At 46.4% G+C, this 14,538-nt stretch overlaps 1 protein-coding gene across 2 annotated transcripts in view; it reads right to left on the bottom strand.

Annotated features, from left to right (window-relative positions):
* The window catches only part of LOC306919011 (tomoregulin-1-like), a 22,175-nt gene extending 12,072 nt beyond the window's left edge, over nt 1-10,103 (bottom strand). For both annotated transcript variants that reach the window (XM_079531852.1, XM_079531853.1), the window contains exons 1-2: nt 9,157-10,103; nt 4,903-5,021 (exon numbers count right to left, since the gene is read on the bottom strand). In XM_079531852.1, coding sequence (XP_079387978.1) covers nt 4,903-5,021; nt 9,157-9,286 — 249 coding nt within the window. In that variant the 5' untranslated portion in view covers nt 9,287-10,103. The remainder of the gene's footprint in view (nt 1-4,902; nt 5,022-9,156) is intronic.
* Between the last annotated feature and the right edge of the window lie 4,435 nt (nt 10,104-14,538).

Here is a 14,538-nt window from a genome sequence, read left to right as displayed (position 1 = left end):
AACAGAGCCTTCATTAGCATCATTAACACTGACTCTGTTTGACCAGAATGGAACAGAGCCTTCATTAGCATCATTAACACTGACTCTGTTTGACCAGAATGGAACAGAGCCTTCATTAGCATCATTAACACTGACTCTGTTTGACCAGAATGGAACAGAGCCTTCATTAGCATCATTAACACTGACTCTGTTTGACCAGAATGGAACAGAGCCTTCATTAGCTCAATATTTCATGTCAAGGACCCCAAAAATTATATGTAATTGGCCTTCGACCGCCATCTGAATATTTTTAGTTCCAGGGACCCCAGGGATATGACACAGGTCTCTCAAAATGGTTGATGAATAATGTTTGTTATGAGCTGGTCCAGCCGGCTCCATTCACTGCTTTGTATTCATGGAACTTCCGTTGCGAGATTTGGCTCCTATGAAAGTGTCATGGGGAAATTATGCCAGGCAGTTGCTGCTGTCAAAATATGAAAAAAAAAAAAAAACACATGTCTCGTGCTTTCTAAGGTGTGATTTGGGGCCCTAAAGATGAATACAAAGTCAAGCCACCTTAATGTAAGTGGCATATGCAACAAAACCATAATTAAATATATTCTTTAAGGGCATGTCATGTGATCTATACCTGCACAGCCTTTGTGATCTACTGGTAGATCATGATCTACCTTTTGGGCACCCCTGATATAGATACTCCACGGTTACGTTCTTAGCTTACGCATGAACTACTCTTTGTGTATGTGATGTATTGCCATGCTTTTTGTTCTTGCTTAATGTAAATCGCTCTGGATTAAGAGTGTCTGATAAATGCCTAAATTGTAGAAATAACACACCGCTGAATGCAGCGATTGACCAAAATCTAAATGAAGCATTCGACGAAACCGTGTAATAAGCGGGATCTTTGTCGTTATCGGGAGATAATTCACCGACAGGGAGTTTAAACTCCCTGACATAAATTAATACATTGCTATTAATACATTGCTATGGCTACCTAACATAAATTAATACATTGGCCCAAAACACAACTAAAACATTATTCCATAAGATCGCGCTGGCTGCGTCTGGCCAGCTGCAGGGCTGCAGCAAAACAAGGAAGTGAGTTGATCAAATAGAATCCATTTTCGGGTTTTACTGCTTCGTCTGTTTCTCGCTCGAATGTTTTCAAAAACATTTTTGAGAGCTGAAAATGACACTGTGTGTGTGTGTGTGTGTGTGTGTGTGTGTGTGTGTGTGTGTGTGTGTGTTTACATGGCTGTGATGTTGGAAACAGCAGTAAATCAAGCGGGGCGCAGCTGGTGCTCAGAGGGTCTGATTAGGCAGCGGTCTGTTATAGAGACACACGGGGACTACAAATTTCACGCCCCCAAATGAGACAGCGTCCCCACTTCTGGTCCGTTGGCACGGATACTGCAGGCCAGCCCATAGAAGTCCATTGAAATTCAACTGTAGTTAGCCTACTTTTAAAATAATATGAAATGAACTGAAGACTATATTGATTTGAATAAAAATATGTTTCCAAATGTATGAAGTGTCTTTGTCAACATATATTGTTGTTTTCTCAATAGAGGATGTATTTCACATTTAATTTACCACTTGAATGAGTTACCCATAATGTTAACGGAGCAAAGGGGAGACGGCAGACAGAGAACCTGTCGCTTTTAAGGGACGTCACTGCCTTTACGAGGCTACGAGCGCTGACTTTGAAGAGTGGAATTCTCAATATACATCCCGATCCCGACTGACTTTGTTATTCATGTCTATATTTTGAACATGTCACAGGCTTACTATATATGTTCTACCTACCACGGAGCTCCGACGGTGTGTTTTACCGCTGTCAACTTTGTTGTATAATTAACTTTGCTGAATAGTTGCATGGGAAAATAACCCAGCTAAATGGAGGAGTGACATCCTGACATTTTCAACTACCTAGTGAATTCTCCAGATGAGTATTAATAATAGTCTTGCAAGAAGCTGTTTAGATCATTTTCAACAAATACATAGCATATAAAACGAAATACAACAAATATATCTGGGTATTGAAAACCTCAAGGGATGCAACCGTGACGTATATACCGTGCGACCACTTTGACTTGAGATTTACAATGCTAGCACTTTTCACAAACTGATGGGAGTATATTATAGTACATTGTAGGATGTATATTGAGATGGCAGGTATGTGACATTGAAAAGGACAAATCAAACATATGGGACACTTTATTAGAACACAAAAATAATCGCTACAGCCTCAGTAATGAACCAGTGAAATTAGGGTATTTCATGATGCCTCTCATAGGGACTGCATTGGCAGCTGCAGTACACCGTTGAAACGGACCAGAAGGGGGCGCTGCAGTACACCGTTGAAACGGACCAGAAGGGGGCGCTGCAGTACACCGTTGAAACGGACCAGAAGGGGGCGCTGCAGTACACCGTTGAAACGGACCAGAAGGGGGCGCTGCAGTACACCGTTGAAACGGACCAGAAGGGGGCGCTGCAGTACACCGTTGAAACGGACCAGAAGGGGGCGCTGCAGTACACCGTTGAAACGGACCAGAAGGGGGCGCTGCAGTACACCGTTGAAACGGACCAGAAGGGGGCGCTGCAGTACACCGTTGAAACGGACCAGAAGGGGGCGCTGCAGTACACCGTTGAAAACGGACCAGAAGTGGGGCGCTGCAGTACACAGTTGAAACGGACCAGAAGGGGGCGCTGCAGTACACCGTTGAAACGGACCAGAAGGGGGCGCTGCAGTACACCGTTGAAACGGACCAGAAGGGGGCGCTGCAGTACACCGTTGAAACGGACCAGAAGGGGGCGCTGCAGTACACCGTTGAAACGGACCAGAAGGGGGCGCTGCAGTACACCGTTGAAACGGACCAGAAGGGGGCGCTGCAGTACACAGTTGAAACGGACCAGAAGGGGGCGCTGCAGTACACCGTTGAAACGGACCAGAAGTGGGGCGCTGCAGTACACCGTTGAAACGGACCAGAAGGGGGCGCTGCAGTACACCGTTGAAACGGACCAGAAGTGGGGCCGCTGCAGTACACCGTTGAAACGGACCAGAAGGGGGCGCTGCAGTACACCGTTGAAACGGACCAGAAGGGGGCGCTGCAGTACACCGTTGAAACGGACCAGAAGGGGGCGCTGCAGTACACCGTTGAAACGGACCAGAAGGGGGCGCTGCAGTACACCGTTGAAACGGACCAGAAGGGGGCGCTGCAGTACACCGTTGAAACGGACCAGAAGTGGGGCGCTGCAGTACACAGTTGAAACGGACCAGAAGGGGGCGCTGCAGTACACCGTTGAAACGGACCAGAAGGGGGCGCTGCAGTACACCGTTGAAACGGACCAGAAGGGGGCGCTGCAGTACACCGTTGAAACGGACCAGAAGGGGGCGCTGCAGTACACCGTTGAAACGGACCAGAAGGGGGCGCTGCAGTACACCGTTGAAACGGACCAGAAGGGGGCGCTGCAGTACACCGTTGAAACGGACCAGAAGGGGGCGCTGCAGTACACCGTTGAAACGGACCAGAAGGGGGCGCTGCAGTACACAGTTGAAACGGACCAGAAGTGGGGGCGCTGCAGTACACAGTTGAAACGGACCAGAAGGGGGCGCTGCAGTACACCGTTGAAACGGACCAGAAGGGGGCGCTGCAGTACACAGTTGAAACGGACCAGAAGGGGGCGCTGCAGTACACAGTTGAAACGGACCAGAAGTGGGGGCGCTGCAGTACACAGTTGAAACGGACCAGAAGGGGGCGCTGCAGTACACAGTTGAAACGGACCAGAAGGGGGCGCTGCAGTACACCGTTCTAACGGACCAGAAGGGGGCGCTGCAGTACACCGTTCTAACGGACCAGAAGGGGGCGCTGCAGTACACAGTTGAAACGGACCAGAAGGGGCCGCTGTCTCATTTGGGGGCGTGACATTTGTAGTCCCCGTGTGTCTCTATACAGCGGAGCGGTCATTATGATGAGATACCTCACTGAATTCAGTGATTGACCAATCACTGAATTCAGTGATTGACCAATCAGAATCAAGAATTCAACCAAGCCATGTAATAAGTCTACATAAAATGCCATCTAAGTTACATAAGTTGGGCCTTTGCGTACGCCTGTAAGGTCGCTGAGGCTAGGGCAAGTGCTACGGGCCAAGATGGAGTCTGAAGAGGTGGGAACTACAACTATGGCTGCTGTGTATATCGCCTGTTTCCAATGGGAACTACAATTATGGCTGCTGTGTATAGCGCCTGTTTCCATTGGGAACTACAATTATGGCTGCTGTGTATATCGCCCGTTTCCAACGGGAACTACAATTATGGCTGCTGTGTATATCGCCCGTTTCCAACGGGAACTACAATTATGGCTGCTGTGTATATCGCCTGTTTCCAACAGGAACTACAATTATGGCTGCTGTGTATAGCGCCTGTTTCCATTGGGAACTACAATTATGGCTGCTGTGTATAGCGCCCGTTTCCAACGGGAACTACAATTATGGCTGCTGTGTATTAGCACCCGTTTAAAACGGGAACTACAATTATGGCTGCTGTGTATTAGCACCCGTTTCAAACGGGAACTACAATTATGGCTGCTGTGTATAGCGCCCGTTTCCATTGGGAACTACAATTATGGCTGCTGTGTATAGCGCCCATTTCCAACGGGAACTACAATTATGGCTGCTGTGTATAGCGCCCATTTCCAACGGGAACTACAATTATGGCTGCTGTGTATAGCGCCCATTTCCAACGGGAACTACAATTATGGCTGCTGTGTATTAGCACCCGTTTCCAACGGGAACTACAATTATGGCTGCTGTGTATAGCGCCCGTTTCCAACGGGAACTAGCTAGTGGAATCGGTAAACGTGCGACACTGCGTGCGTGCGTGTGTGTGTGTGTGTGACTCACGTGGAACTGACACACACATCTGATGTCTCCTCCGTTCTCCCGACACGTTCCTCCAAAGCGACAGGTTCCTGCATCGCACACTCTGAGGTCACTCTTCTGACCTCTGACCTCTGGAACGTCTGACACATGCACGCACGCACGCACGCACACAGACACAGACACAGAGAGAGTGTTAATTTATTATAGACAGACAGACAGACAGACAGACAGACAGACAGACAGACAGACAGACAGACAGACAGACAGACAGACAGACAGACAGACAGACAGACAGACAGACAGACAGACAGACACATCGGAGCATCCCTAGTAAATCACCTCGCTGATATAAATACATGGATACATAATTATTATTATTAATTTCGTTTTTTCCCGACGTAGATATGTGACGTAGATATGTGGCAACCCATTCTGGGCGGGAACCCCTTTTGGTGTTTTAAGCATTATGTTATACTTTATTTATTGAAAAATAGCAGATCTCCAAGCTCGTAGCGCGGCTATTTTAACCATTCAAAAATGTTTTGCTTTATGAACTTGGTGAGAAACAATGTGGGGATTGTGAAATCAAGCGAGCCCGCAATATTTTGCATATTTTGCGTGGAAATGTGTGTTATTATTGCAGTGAATATGCGCCCCTGTCAGAAAAAGAATCAGCCATTTGGCTGATTATATGCGATGAATTATGCGATTGCGATTATTTAAGCGACGTATGGCCCCTACAAGCTGTACGACCTTTAACGTTGTTTGTTGGGGAGTCACTAGATCTGCATCCACTGTTCACTATGAATTTAACCCTACAGGAGTCTATTATTAAGTGGTGCAAACCACTTCCTTAAGTGACTATGTGTGTGGGTCGCTGGCTGGCTGGGTGGCTGGGTATGAGCACGAAAACCGCATGGTTGTTTTACACCACCTGTGCGCAACCTAACACACACACACACACGCACATATTAACTGTATATATGGTGATTTCAGGTGTGCCAGTACAGTACAGTGACAGTACAGTACAGTAGAGGGTACAGTAGAGGGAGGGACCCCCAGACGGTAACTCTGTCATTTCTCAACCGTTTCGGACGCGGGGCCGCTCGCCGGAATCGGGCCGGCACCCCCCCCCCCCCCCCCCCCAACCATCGGGAGCAATTTGGGGTTCAGTGTCTTGCCCCCAAGGACCCTTCGACATGTAGACAGGAGGAGCCGGGATTCGAACCGCCGACCCAGGGATCATTGGACGACCTGCTCTACCTCCTGAGCCACAGTCGCCACAGTGGAACCAAATGGACCCATAAGGGTCCATTTGGTTCAATGTTTACACTCTCAAGAGTTACACACCTGTAAGAGTCCATTTGGTTCCATGTGCTACACTCTCAGAGTTACAGACCTGTAAGGGTCCATTTGGTTCCATGTGTTATACTCTCAGAGTCACAGACCTGTAATGGTCCATTTGGTTCCATGTGTTACACTCTCAGAGTTACAGACCTGTAAGGGTCCATTTGGTTCCATGTGTTACACTCTCAGAGTTACAGACCCGTAAGGGTCCATTTGGTTCCATGTGTTACACTCTCAGAGTTACAGACCCGTAAGGGTCCATTTGGTTCCATGTGTTACACTCTCAGAGTTACAGACCCGTAAGGGTCCATTTGGTTCCATGTGTTACACTCTCAGAGTTACAGACCCGTAAGGGTCCATTTGGTTCCATGTGTTACACTCTCAGAGTTACAGACCCGTAAGGGTCCATTTGGTTCCATGTGTTACACTCTCAGAGTTACAGACCTGTAAGGGTCCATTTGGTTCCATGTGTTACACTCTCAGAGTCACAGACCTGTAAGGGTCCATTTGGTTCCATGTGTTGCACTCTCAGAGTCACAGACCCGTAAGGGTCCATTTGGTTCCATGTGTTACACTCTCAGAGTTACAGACCCGTAAGGGTCCATTTGGTTCCATGTGTTACACTCTCAGAGTTACAGACCCGTAAGTGTCCATTTGGTTCCATGTGTTACACTCTCAGAGTTACAGACCCGTAAGGGTCCATTTGGTTCCATGTGTTACACTCTCAGAGTTACAGACCCGTAAGGGTCCATTTGGTTCCATGTGTTACACTCTCAGAGTCACAGACCTGTAAGGGTCCATTTGGTTCCATGTGTTGCACTCTCAGAGTTACAGACCCGTAAGGGTCCATTTGGTTCCATGTGTTACACTCTCAGAGTTACAGACCCGTAAGGGTCCATTTGGTTCCATGTGTTACACTCTCAGAGTTACAGACCCGTAAGGGTCCATTTGGTTCCATGTGTTACACTCTTGGGCCCCTTTTCCACCGGTTGGTTCCCAGTGGGAACCGGTTCAGTTATTTTTGGTTCTTAGTCCATGAGCCAGAGCTCCAAAATTGAAACGTTAATTATGAATTGAGTGGTAAAACCATACCTATATTAGATTGTTGTCACCATTAAACTTCCCCAATTGAGTACTTACACGAAGACAATGATTTATTGTATTACAAATTTTACATTTTTAAATATGCAAATGAGGCATTATGTAGGAAAATGTGCAAAATAATCGAAAATATGAAAAGGCTACTACTGTGGAAGGGTTATCATGTATTAATTTACTTGTATTGATCCTATAAACAATTTAATATACGGTAGGTCTAGTTTTTCCCACCAATGTTGGAGCTCTGGCTCATGGACTAAGAACCAAACAGAACTGAACCGGTTCCCACTGGGAACCAACCGGTGGAAAAGAACTGAACCGGTTCCCATTGGGAACCAACCGGTGGAAAAGAACTGAACCGGTTCCCATTGGGAACCAACCGGTGGAAAAGAACTGAACCGGTTCCCATTGGGAACCAACCGGTGGAAAAGAACTGAACCGGTTCCCATTGGGAACCAACCGGTGGAAAGGGGCTCTCAGAGTATTGATGTCGGTACCAGTCCATTAGGAACCAACCGGTGGAAAGGGGCTCTCAGAGTATTGATGTCGGTACCAGTCCATTAGGAACCAACCGGTGGAAAGGGGCTCTCAGAGTATTGATGTCGGTACCAGTCCATTGGGAACCAACCGGTGGAAAGGGGCTCTCAGAGTATTGATGTCGGTACCAGTCCAGAGTGGAAAGGGGCTCTCAGAGTATTGATGTCGGTACCAAGTCCATTAGGAACCAACCGGTGGAAAGGGGCTCTCAGAGTATTGATGTCGGTACCAGAGTATTGATGTCGGTACCAGTCCAGAGTGGAAAGGGGCTCTCAGAGTATTGATGTCGGTACCAGAGTATTGATGTCGGTACCAGTCCAGAGTGGAAAGGGGCTCTCAGAGTATTGATGTCGGTACCAGTCCATTAGGCAGGTCGGTACCAGTCCATTAGGCAAAGGGGCTCTCAGAGTATTGATGTCGGTACCAGTCCAGAGTGGAAAGGGGCTCTCAGAGTATTGATGTCGGTACCGGTCCATTAGGCAGGAAAACAACTGGCAAACATCGATGGAAAAATAACAATTCTTCTTCATTCTCTAATTGTGTAGAAGATCTTGTAAATTAAGTAACGCAGATGTTTTAACAATAATTTGACTCTCGAGAGCGTGACATGAAGGGTCCATTTGGTTTCATGTCACGCTCTCGGGAGTTACAGATCTCATAAGGGGTCCATTTTGGTTATACCGACGTCTCCACCTGGGACCCCCTCAAGGACCACACCGGGGGTCCCCGGACCACTGTCTGAGAACCACTGATAGGCTATAGGTCAAAGGTCAAAGGTGTTTTCACTGATTGTAAAGTATATGCATTGTGATATGAACACGTTTACATATTAGATCCATTCATCTGGTAAATGGAGAATACAGTTGTCTTTATGAACAGAGAACATGTTATTTTATAATAATAATAATAATAATAATAATGGTGTCCATGACAACTGTACTCTCTTTACCTTGATTTCCACCGTGAATAAACAGTTTACGTCCATCTGACTGAAGATAGCTAATATTATTTGACTCGCAAGATTTGTATAACAGGATATTGTAGAATACATGAGAAACACACACGCACACACAGACGCACACACACACATATATAAACAACATATACACACACACGCACACATATAAATAACAACAAATACACACACAAACAAACACACACACATATATAGGCAACAACAAATACATACACACAAACATAACACACACACACACACACACACACACACAACAAGATATAGCCTACACACACACACACACACACACACACACATAGTAGTGCCATAGCCTGTACCTCCAGGGCAGTCCTTGCCCGGCACGCAGTCTGCGGGGCTGCGGGGGAAGGAGCCTCTCGCGCCGGGCAGAGCCCCCAGCAACACCCCGGTGCCGAGGAGCAGGGACCAGAGAGCCCGGACCACCCGCATGGCGGGGGGAGGGGGGTCAGGGGGGGATGGACAGATGGACAAAATAAACGTCCCCTTTGATCTTGCGCGTTCCTTAAATGTTAATTGTTCGGCTTCTTCAACTAAAAAAAAACCCAAAACAAAAATGTTCGAGTCCCTGCAGATGACCTGTCTGTCTGTCTGTCTGTCTGCCTGCTATGAACAACAAACCGGAGGTTCTATTGTATCCAATTCCAAACAACGAACTCTACGATCGAGGCTATTATTATTATTATTATTATTATTATTATTAGAGACACATTGTATCCAGATCCAGCTTTGGGAGATCAAACACGGTCCCGGTGGTCCACGGTACCGGTCCCGGTGGTCCACGGTGGTCCGGGGACAAAGCAATACGCGACCCCACGGGGCTGTTGCCTATATTGTCATTATAAAGACAAAAGAAAGACCACTTTTTTCCGCCCTCCTCTGTTTATTTAGGATCTAATATATAATAATAATATTAAGTCGAACCTTCCCTGTCCAGACCGGACCGGACCGGACCAGACCAGACCTGGATGGAGCTGCTGTGATTGAAATGAAATCCGGATCCAAGTGATAAATCCAACGGGCGACGTGACCGTTGAGCGAGTCTCTCTTCAGGTCCAGCTGGCCTCGCAATCCCGTTCGGTTCGAATGTTTCAGCATTCATTCATGGACGGATGTGATTTATATTATATTATATTATATCGAACCCGAATAATTTAACAACAGTAGTGTTGCCTGTTTGTTGTTGTCGCTCCGAGAGGAAAGGAAAGGAGGAAGCCAGGAAGGAAGGAAGGAAGTTAGGAGGGATGAAAGGAAGGACGGACGGACGGATGGGGGGAGGAAGAGAGAGAGAGAGAGAGAGACACAGAGAGAGAGAGAGAGAGAGGGAAGGGTTAATTTTTTTTGTGAATCAACACAAAGGGGCGACGACGGTGATGCCCCGTGTCACGTGACTGGAGGAGGAGGGGCAGCCGACCACCCCCAAAGCGCACATACACGCGCGCGCGCACACACACACACCGTCCTTGAAATTAAAAGGTTTGAGAACCTATAATAAGAATATTATGAGAATATAAATCCCATTAATAATTGATAATGTGCTAAAGTTAATACAATAATAACATATAAATACAAATACAGCATGGATGGAATTGTGGACAGAATCTTATATCCATAATCCAACGACAAAACAATATTCTTAAGATTTGGGTCTGAGAGGCTAAATGTCATCAATGGTGGTCCGTGGCTCAAATGGGTCTGAGAGGCTAAATGTCTTCAAATGGTGGTCCGTGGCTCAGATGGGTCTGAGAGGCTAAATGTCTTCAAATGGTGGTCCGTGGCTCAGATGGGTCTGAGAGGCTAAATGTCTTCAAATGGTGGTCCGTGGCTCAGATGGGTCTGAGAGGCTAAATGTCATCAAATGGTGGTCCGTGGCTCAAATGGGTCTGAGAGGCTAAATGTCATCAAATGGTGGTCCGTGGCTCAAATGGGTCTGAGAGGCTAAATGTCATCAAATGGTGGTCCGTGGCTCAAATGGGTCTGATAGGCTAAATGTCATCAAACGGTGGTCCGTGGCTCAAATGGGTCTGAGAGGCTAAATGTCATCAAACGGTGGTCCTTGGCTCAAATGGGTCTGAGAGGCTAAATGTCATCAAACGGTGGTCCGTGGCTCAAATGGGTCTGAGAGGCTAAATGTCATCAGACGGTGGTCCGTGGTTCAAATGGGTCTGAGAGGCTAAATGTCATCAGATGGTGGTCCGTGACTCAAATGGGTCTGAGAGGCTAAATGTCATCAGATGGTGGTCCGTGGTTCAAATGGGTCTGAGAGGCTAAATGTCATCAGATGGTGGTCTGTGGCTCAAATGGGTCTGAGAGGCTAAATGTCATCAGATGGTGGTCCGTGGCTCAAATGGGTCTGAGAGGCTAAATGTCATCAGATGGTGGTCCGTGGCTCAAATGGGTCTGAGAGGCTAAATGTCATCAGATGGTGGTCCGTGGCTCAAATGGGTCTGAGAGGCTAAATGTCATCAGATGGTGGTCCCGTGGCTCAAATGGGTCTGAGAGGCTAAATGTCATCAGATGGTGGTCCGTGGTTCAAATGGGTCTGAGAGGCTAAATGTCATCAGATGGTGGTCCGTGGCTCAAATGGGTCTGAGAGGCTAAATGTCATCAGATGGTGGTCCGTGGCTCAAATGGGTCTGAGAGGCTAAATGTCATCAGATGGTGGTCCGTGGCTCAAATGGGTCTGAGAGGCTAAATGTCATCAGATGGTGGTCCGTGGCTCAAATGGGTCTGAGAGGCTAAATGTCATCAGATGGTGGTCCGTGGCTCAAATGGGTCTGAGAGGCTAAATGTCATCAGATGGTGGTCCGTGGCTCAAATGGGTCTGAGAGGCTAAATGTTATCAGATGGTGGTCCGTGGTTCAAATGGGTCTGAGAGGCTAAATGTCATCAGATGGTGGTCCGTGGCTCAAATGGGTCTGAGAGGTTAAATGTCATCAAATGGTGGTCCGTGGTTCAAATGGGTCTGAGAGGCTAAATGTCATCAAACGGTGGTCCGTGGTTCAAATGGGTCTGAGAGGCTAAATGTCATCAAACGGTGGTCCGTGGCTCAAATGGGTCTGAGAGGCTAAATGTCATCAAAATGGTGGTCCGTGGTTCAAATGGGTCTGAGAGGCTAAATGTCATCAAATGGTGGTCCGTGGTTCAAATGGGTCTGAGAGGCTAAATGTCATCAAATGGTGGTCCGTGGTTCAAATGGGTCTGAGAGGCTAAATGTCATCAAATGGTGGTCCGTGGTTCAAATGGGTCTGAGAGGCTAAATGTCATCAAACGGTGGTCCGTGGCTCAAATGCTGAATAAATAATGGACTTTGATATGAAATAGACTGAAATAGACTTGTGGGAGCTATTACGTTTTTTTTCTAATTCAGTATTTTTCTATATAATGATTTAATGCATTTATTATTTGTTTATTTTGCTTGGTTTGTTTACAGTCATTATTTCAGTCTATTTGTGTTGCAGCTATATGCTTTTATTTTGAAGGTGATGGGCAGTTTTGGGGCACAGCTGAGGTTACTTAATTAATGAGCACACACAGTCAGTCAGCAGAGCACCTGGAGCCGGAGGGCATATGGTTTTTTACCAGCAGGTCAGGGATGAACCTGAACATTTTCCATCTTTTGCTGTATGTCTGGACAGAAAAGCTGAAAATAAACACCACTAAACTCCGCTGCCTGTCTGACAATGGTCTCATTCCTACCTCTGAGTAAGATTCGCTACCTGGTGCCCTTAGTGGCTTTTTTAAGTTTTATTGTTGGTGTAAATTAGCCACTACAAGACTGACATCCTCAACGATTGCAATAAGCGTTTTAGGCAGAATTAATATCCGTTACTTAAATGTTACTTACAGTCAAAAATAGCAGACCTGCTATTTTTCAACAGCTAAAGCATAACATATTGTTTTATAAAACAATAATAATTAACATAAGAACCCTTCAGTGGAATTACAATATGATCATTTAGGCCTGACGTCGAAATTTAAAAAAGTCTTCTAAATTCTGACAGTTTTCTGAAATACCTGTTTCTATGTCAGTCAAAAATAGCAGATCTGCAAGCTCATAGCGTGCCACTCGGTGCCGCGCTATGAGCTTGTAGATCTGCTATTTTTCAACAGCTAAAGCATAACATATAATGTTTTATAAAACACCAAAAGGGGTTCCCGCCTAAAATGGGTAAAGGATATAATCTGTGTCTTGGACTGAAGGACTAAGATTTTGATATTTAGTCGACAAGACCAAAACTAAACCATTTCAGATGACTAAAACTAAATGGGACTAAAAACCGAATGGTGTGTTATTCAAAAGACTAAATTGGTTAACCCATTTAGACCTGATGACGATTCTACAAATGTCTTCTAAATCCTGACAGTTTTCTGAAAAACCCTCATGTTTTCTATGTCAGTGGTTCTCAAGCTATTGTCTCTAAAGTGTAGTTGTTTATTTGGGCTTGTTAAAAGAGCTGCCATTTCAGCAGTAGGAAGAGTTTGTATACCGTGGACATAAGTCGAATGTATGGAGGAAATAAAAGGACGAGTAGGAGAGCTAGGGCATTCACTTCTAGTAACCGTCAACACTACTGAAGGCAGTAGGAGAGCAACTGGCATTCACTCCTTCAGCATGTCAACACTACTGAAGGCAGTAGGAGAGCAACGTTCACTCCTTCAGCATGTCAACACTACTGAAGGCAGTAGGAGAGCAACTGGCATTCACTCCTTCAGCATGTCAACACTACTGAAGGCAGTAGGAGAGCAACGCATTCACTCCTTCAGCATGTCAACACTACTGAAGGCAGTAGGAGAGCAACTGGCATTCACTCCTTCAGCATGTCAACACTACTGAAGGCAGTAGGAGAGCAACGCATTCACTCCTTCAGCATGTCAACACTACTGAAGGCAGTAGGAGAGCAACATTCACTCCTTCAGCATGTCAACACTACTGAAGGCAGTAGGAGAGCAACTGGCATTCACTCCTTCAGCATGTCAACACTACTGAAGGCAGTAGGAGAGCAACGCATTCACTCCTTCAGCATGTCAACACTACTGAAGGCAGTAGGAGAGCAACGCATTCACTCCTTCAGCATGTCAACACTACTGAAGGCAGTAGGAGAGCAACATTCACTCCTTCAGCATGTCAACACTACTGAAGGCAGTAGGAGAGCAACATTCACTCCTTCAGCATGTCAACACTACTGAAGGCAGTAGGAGAGCAACATTCACTCCTTCAGCATGTCAACACTACTGAAGGCAGTAGGAGAGCAACATTCACTCCTTCAGCATGTCAACACTACTGAAGGCAGTAGGAGAGCAACATTCACTCCTTCAGCATGTCAACACTACTGAAGGCAGTAGGAGAGCAACATTCACTCCTTCAGCATGTCAACACTACTGAAGGCAGTAGGAGAGCAACGCATTCACTCCTTCAGCATGTCAACACTACTGAAGGCAGTAGGAGAGCAACATTCACTCCTTCAGCATGTCAACACTACTGAAGGCAGTAGGAGAGCAACATTCACTCCTTCAGCATGTCAACACTACTGAAGGCAGTAGGAGAGCAACATTCACTCCTTCAGCATGTCAACACTACTGAAGGCAGTAGGAGAGCAACATTCACTCCTTCAGCATGTCAACACTACTGAAGGCAGTAGGAGAGCAACGCATTCACTCCTTCAGCATGTCAACACTACTGA

Source organism: Electrona antarctica (genome assembly GCF_951216825.1).
Source record: "Electrona antarctica genome assembly, contig: scaffold_71, whole genome shotgun sequence".
Classification (NCBI taxonomy): domain Eukaryota; kingdom Metazoa; phylum Chordata; class Actinopteri; order Myctophiformes; family Myctophidae; genus Electrona; species Electrona antarctica.
This window is presented reverse-complemented; position numbering and strand designations above follow the sequence as displayed.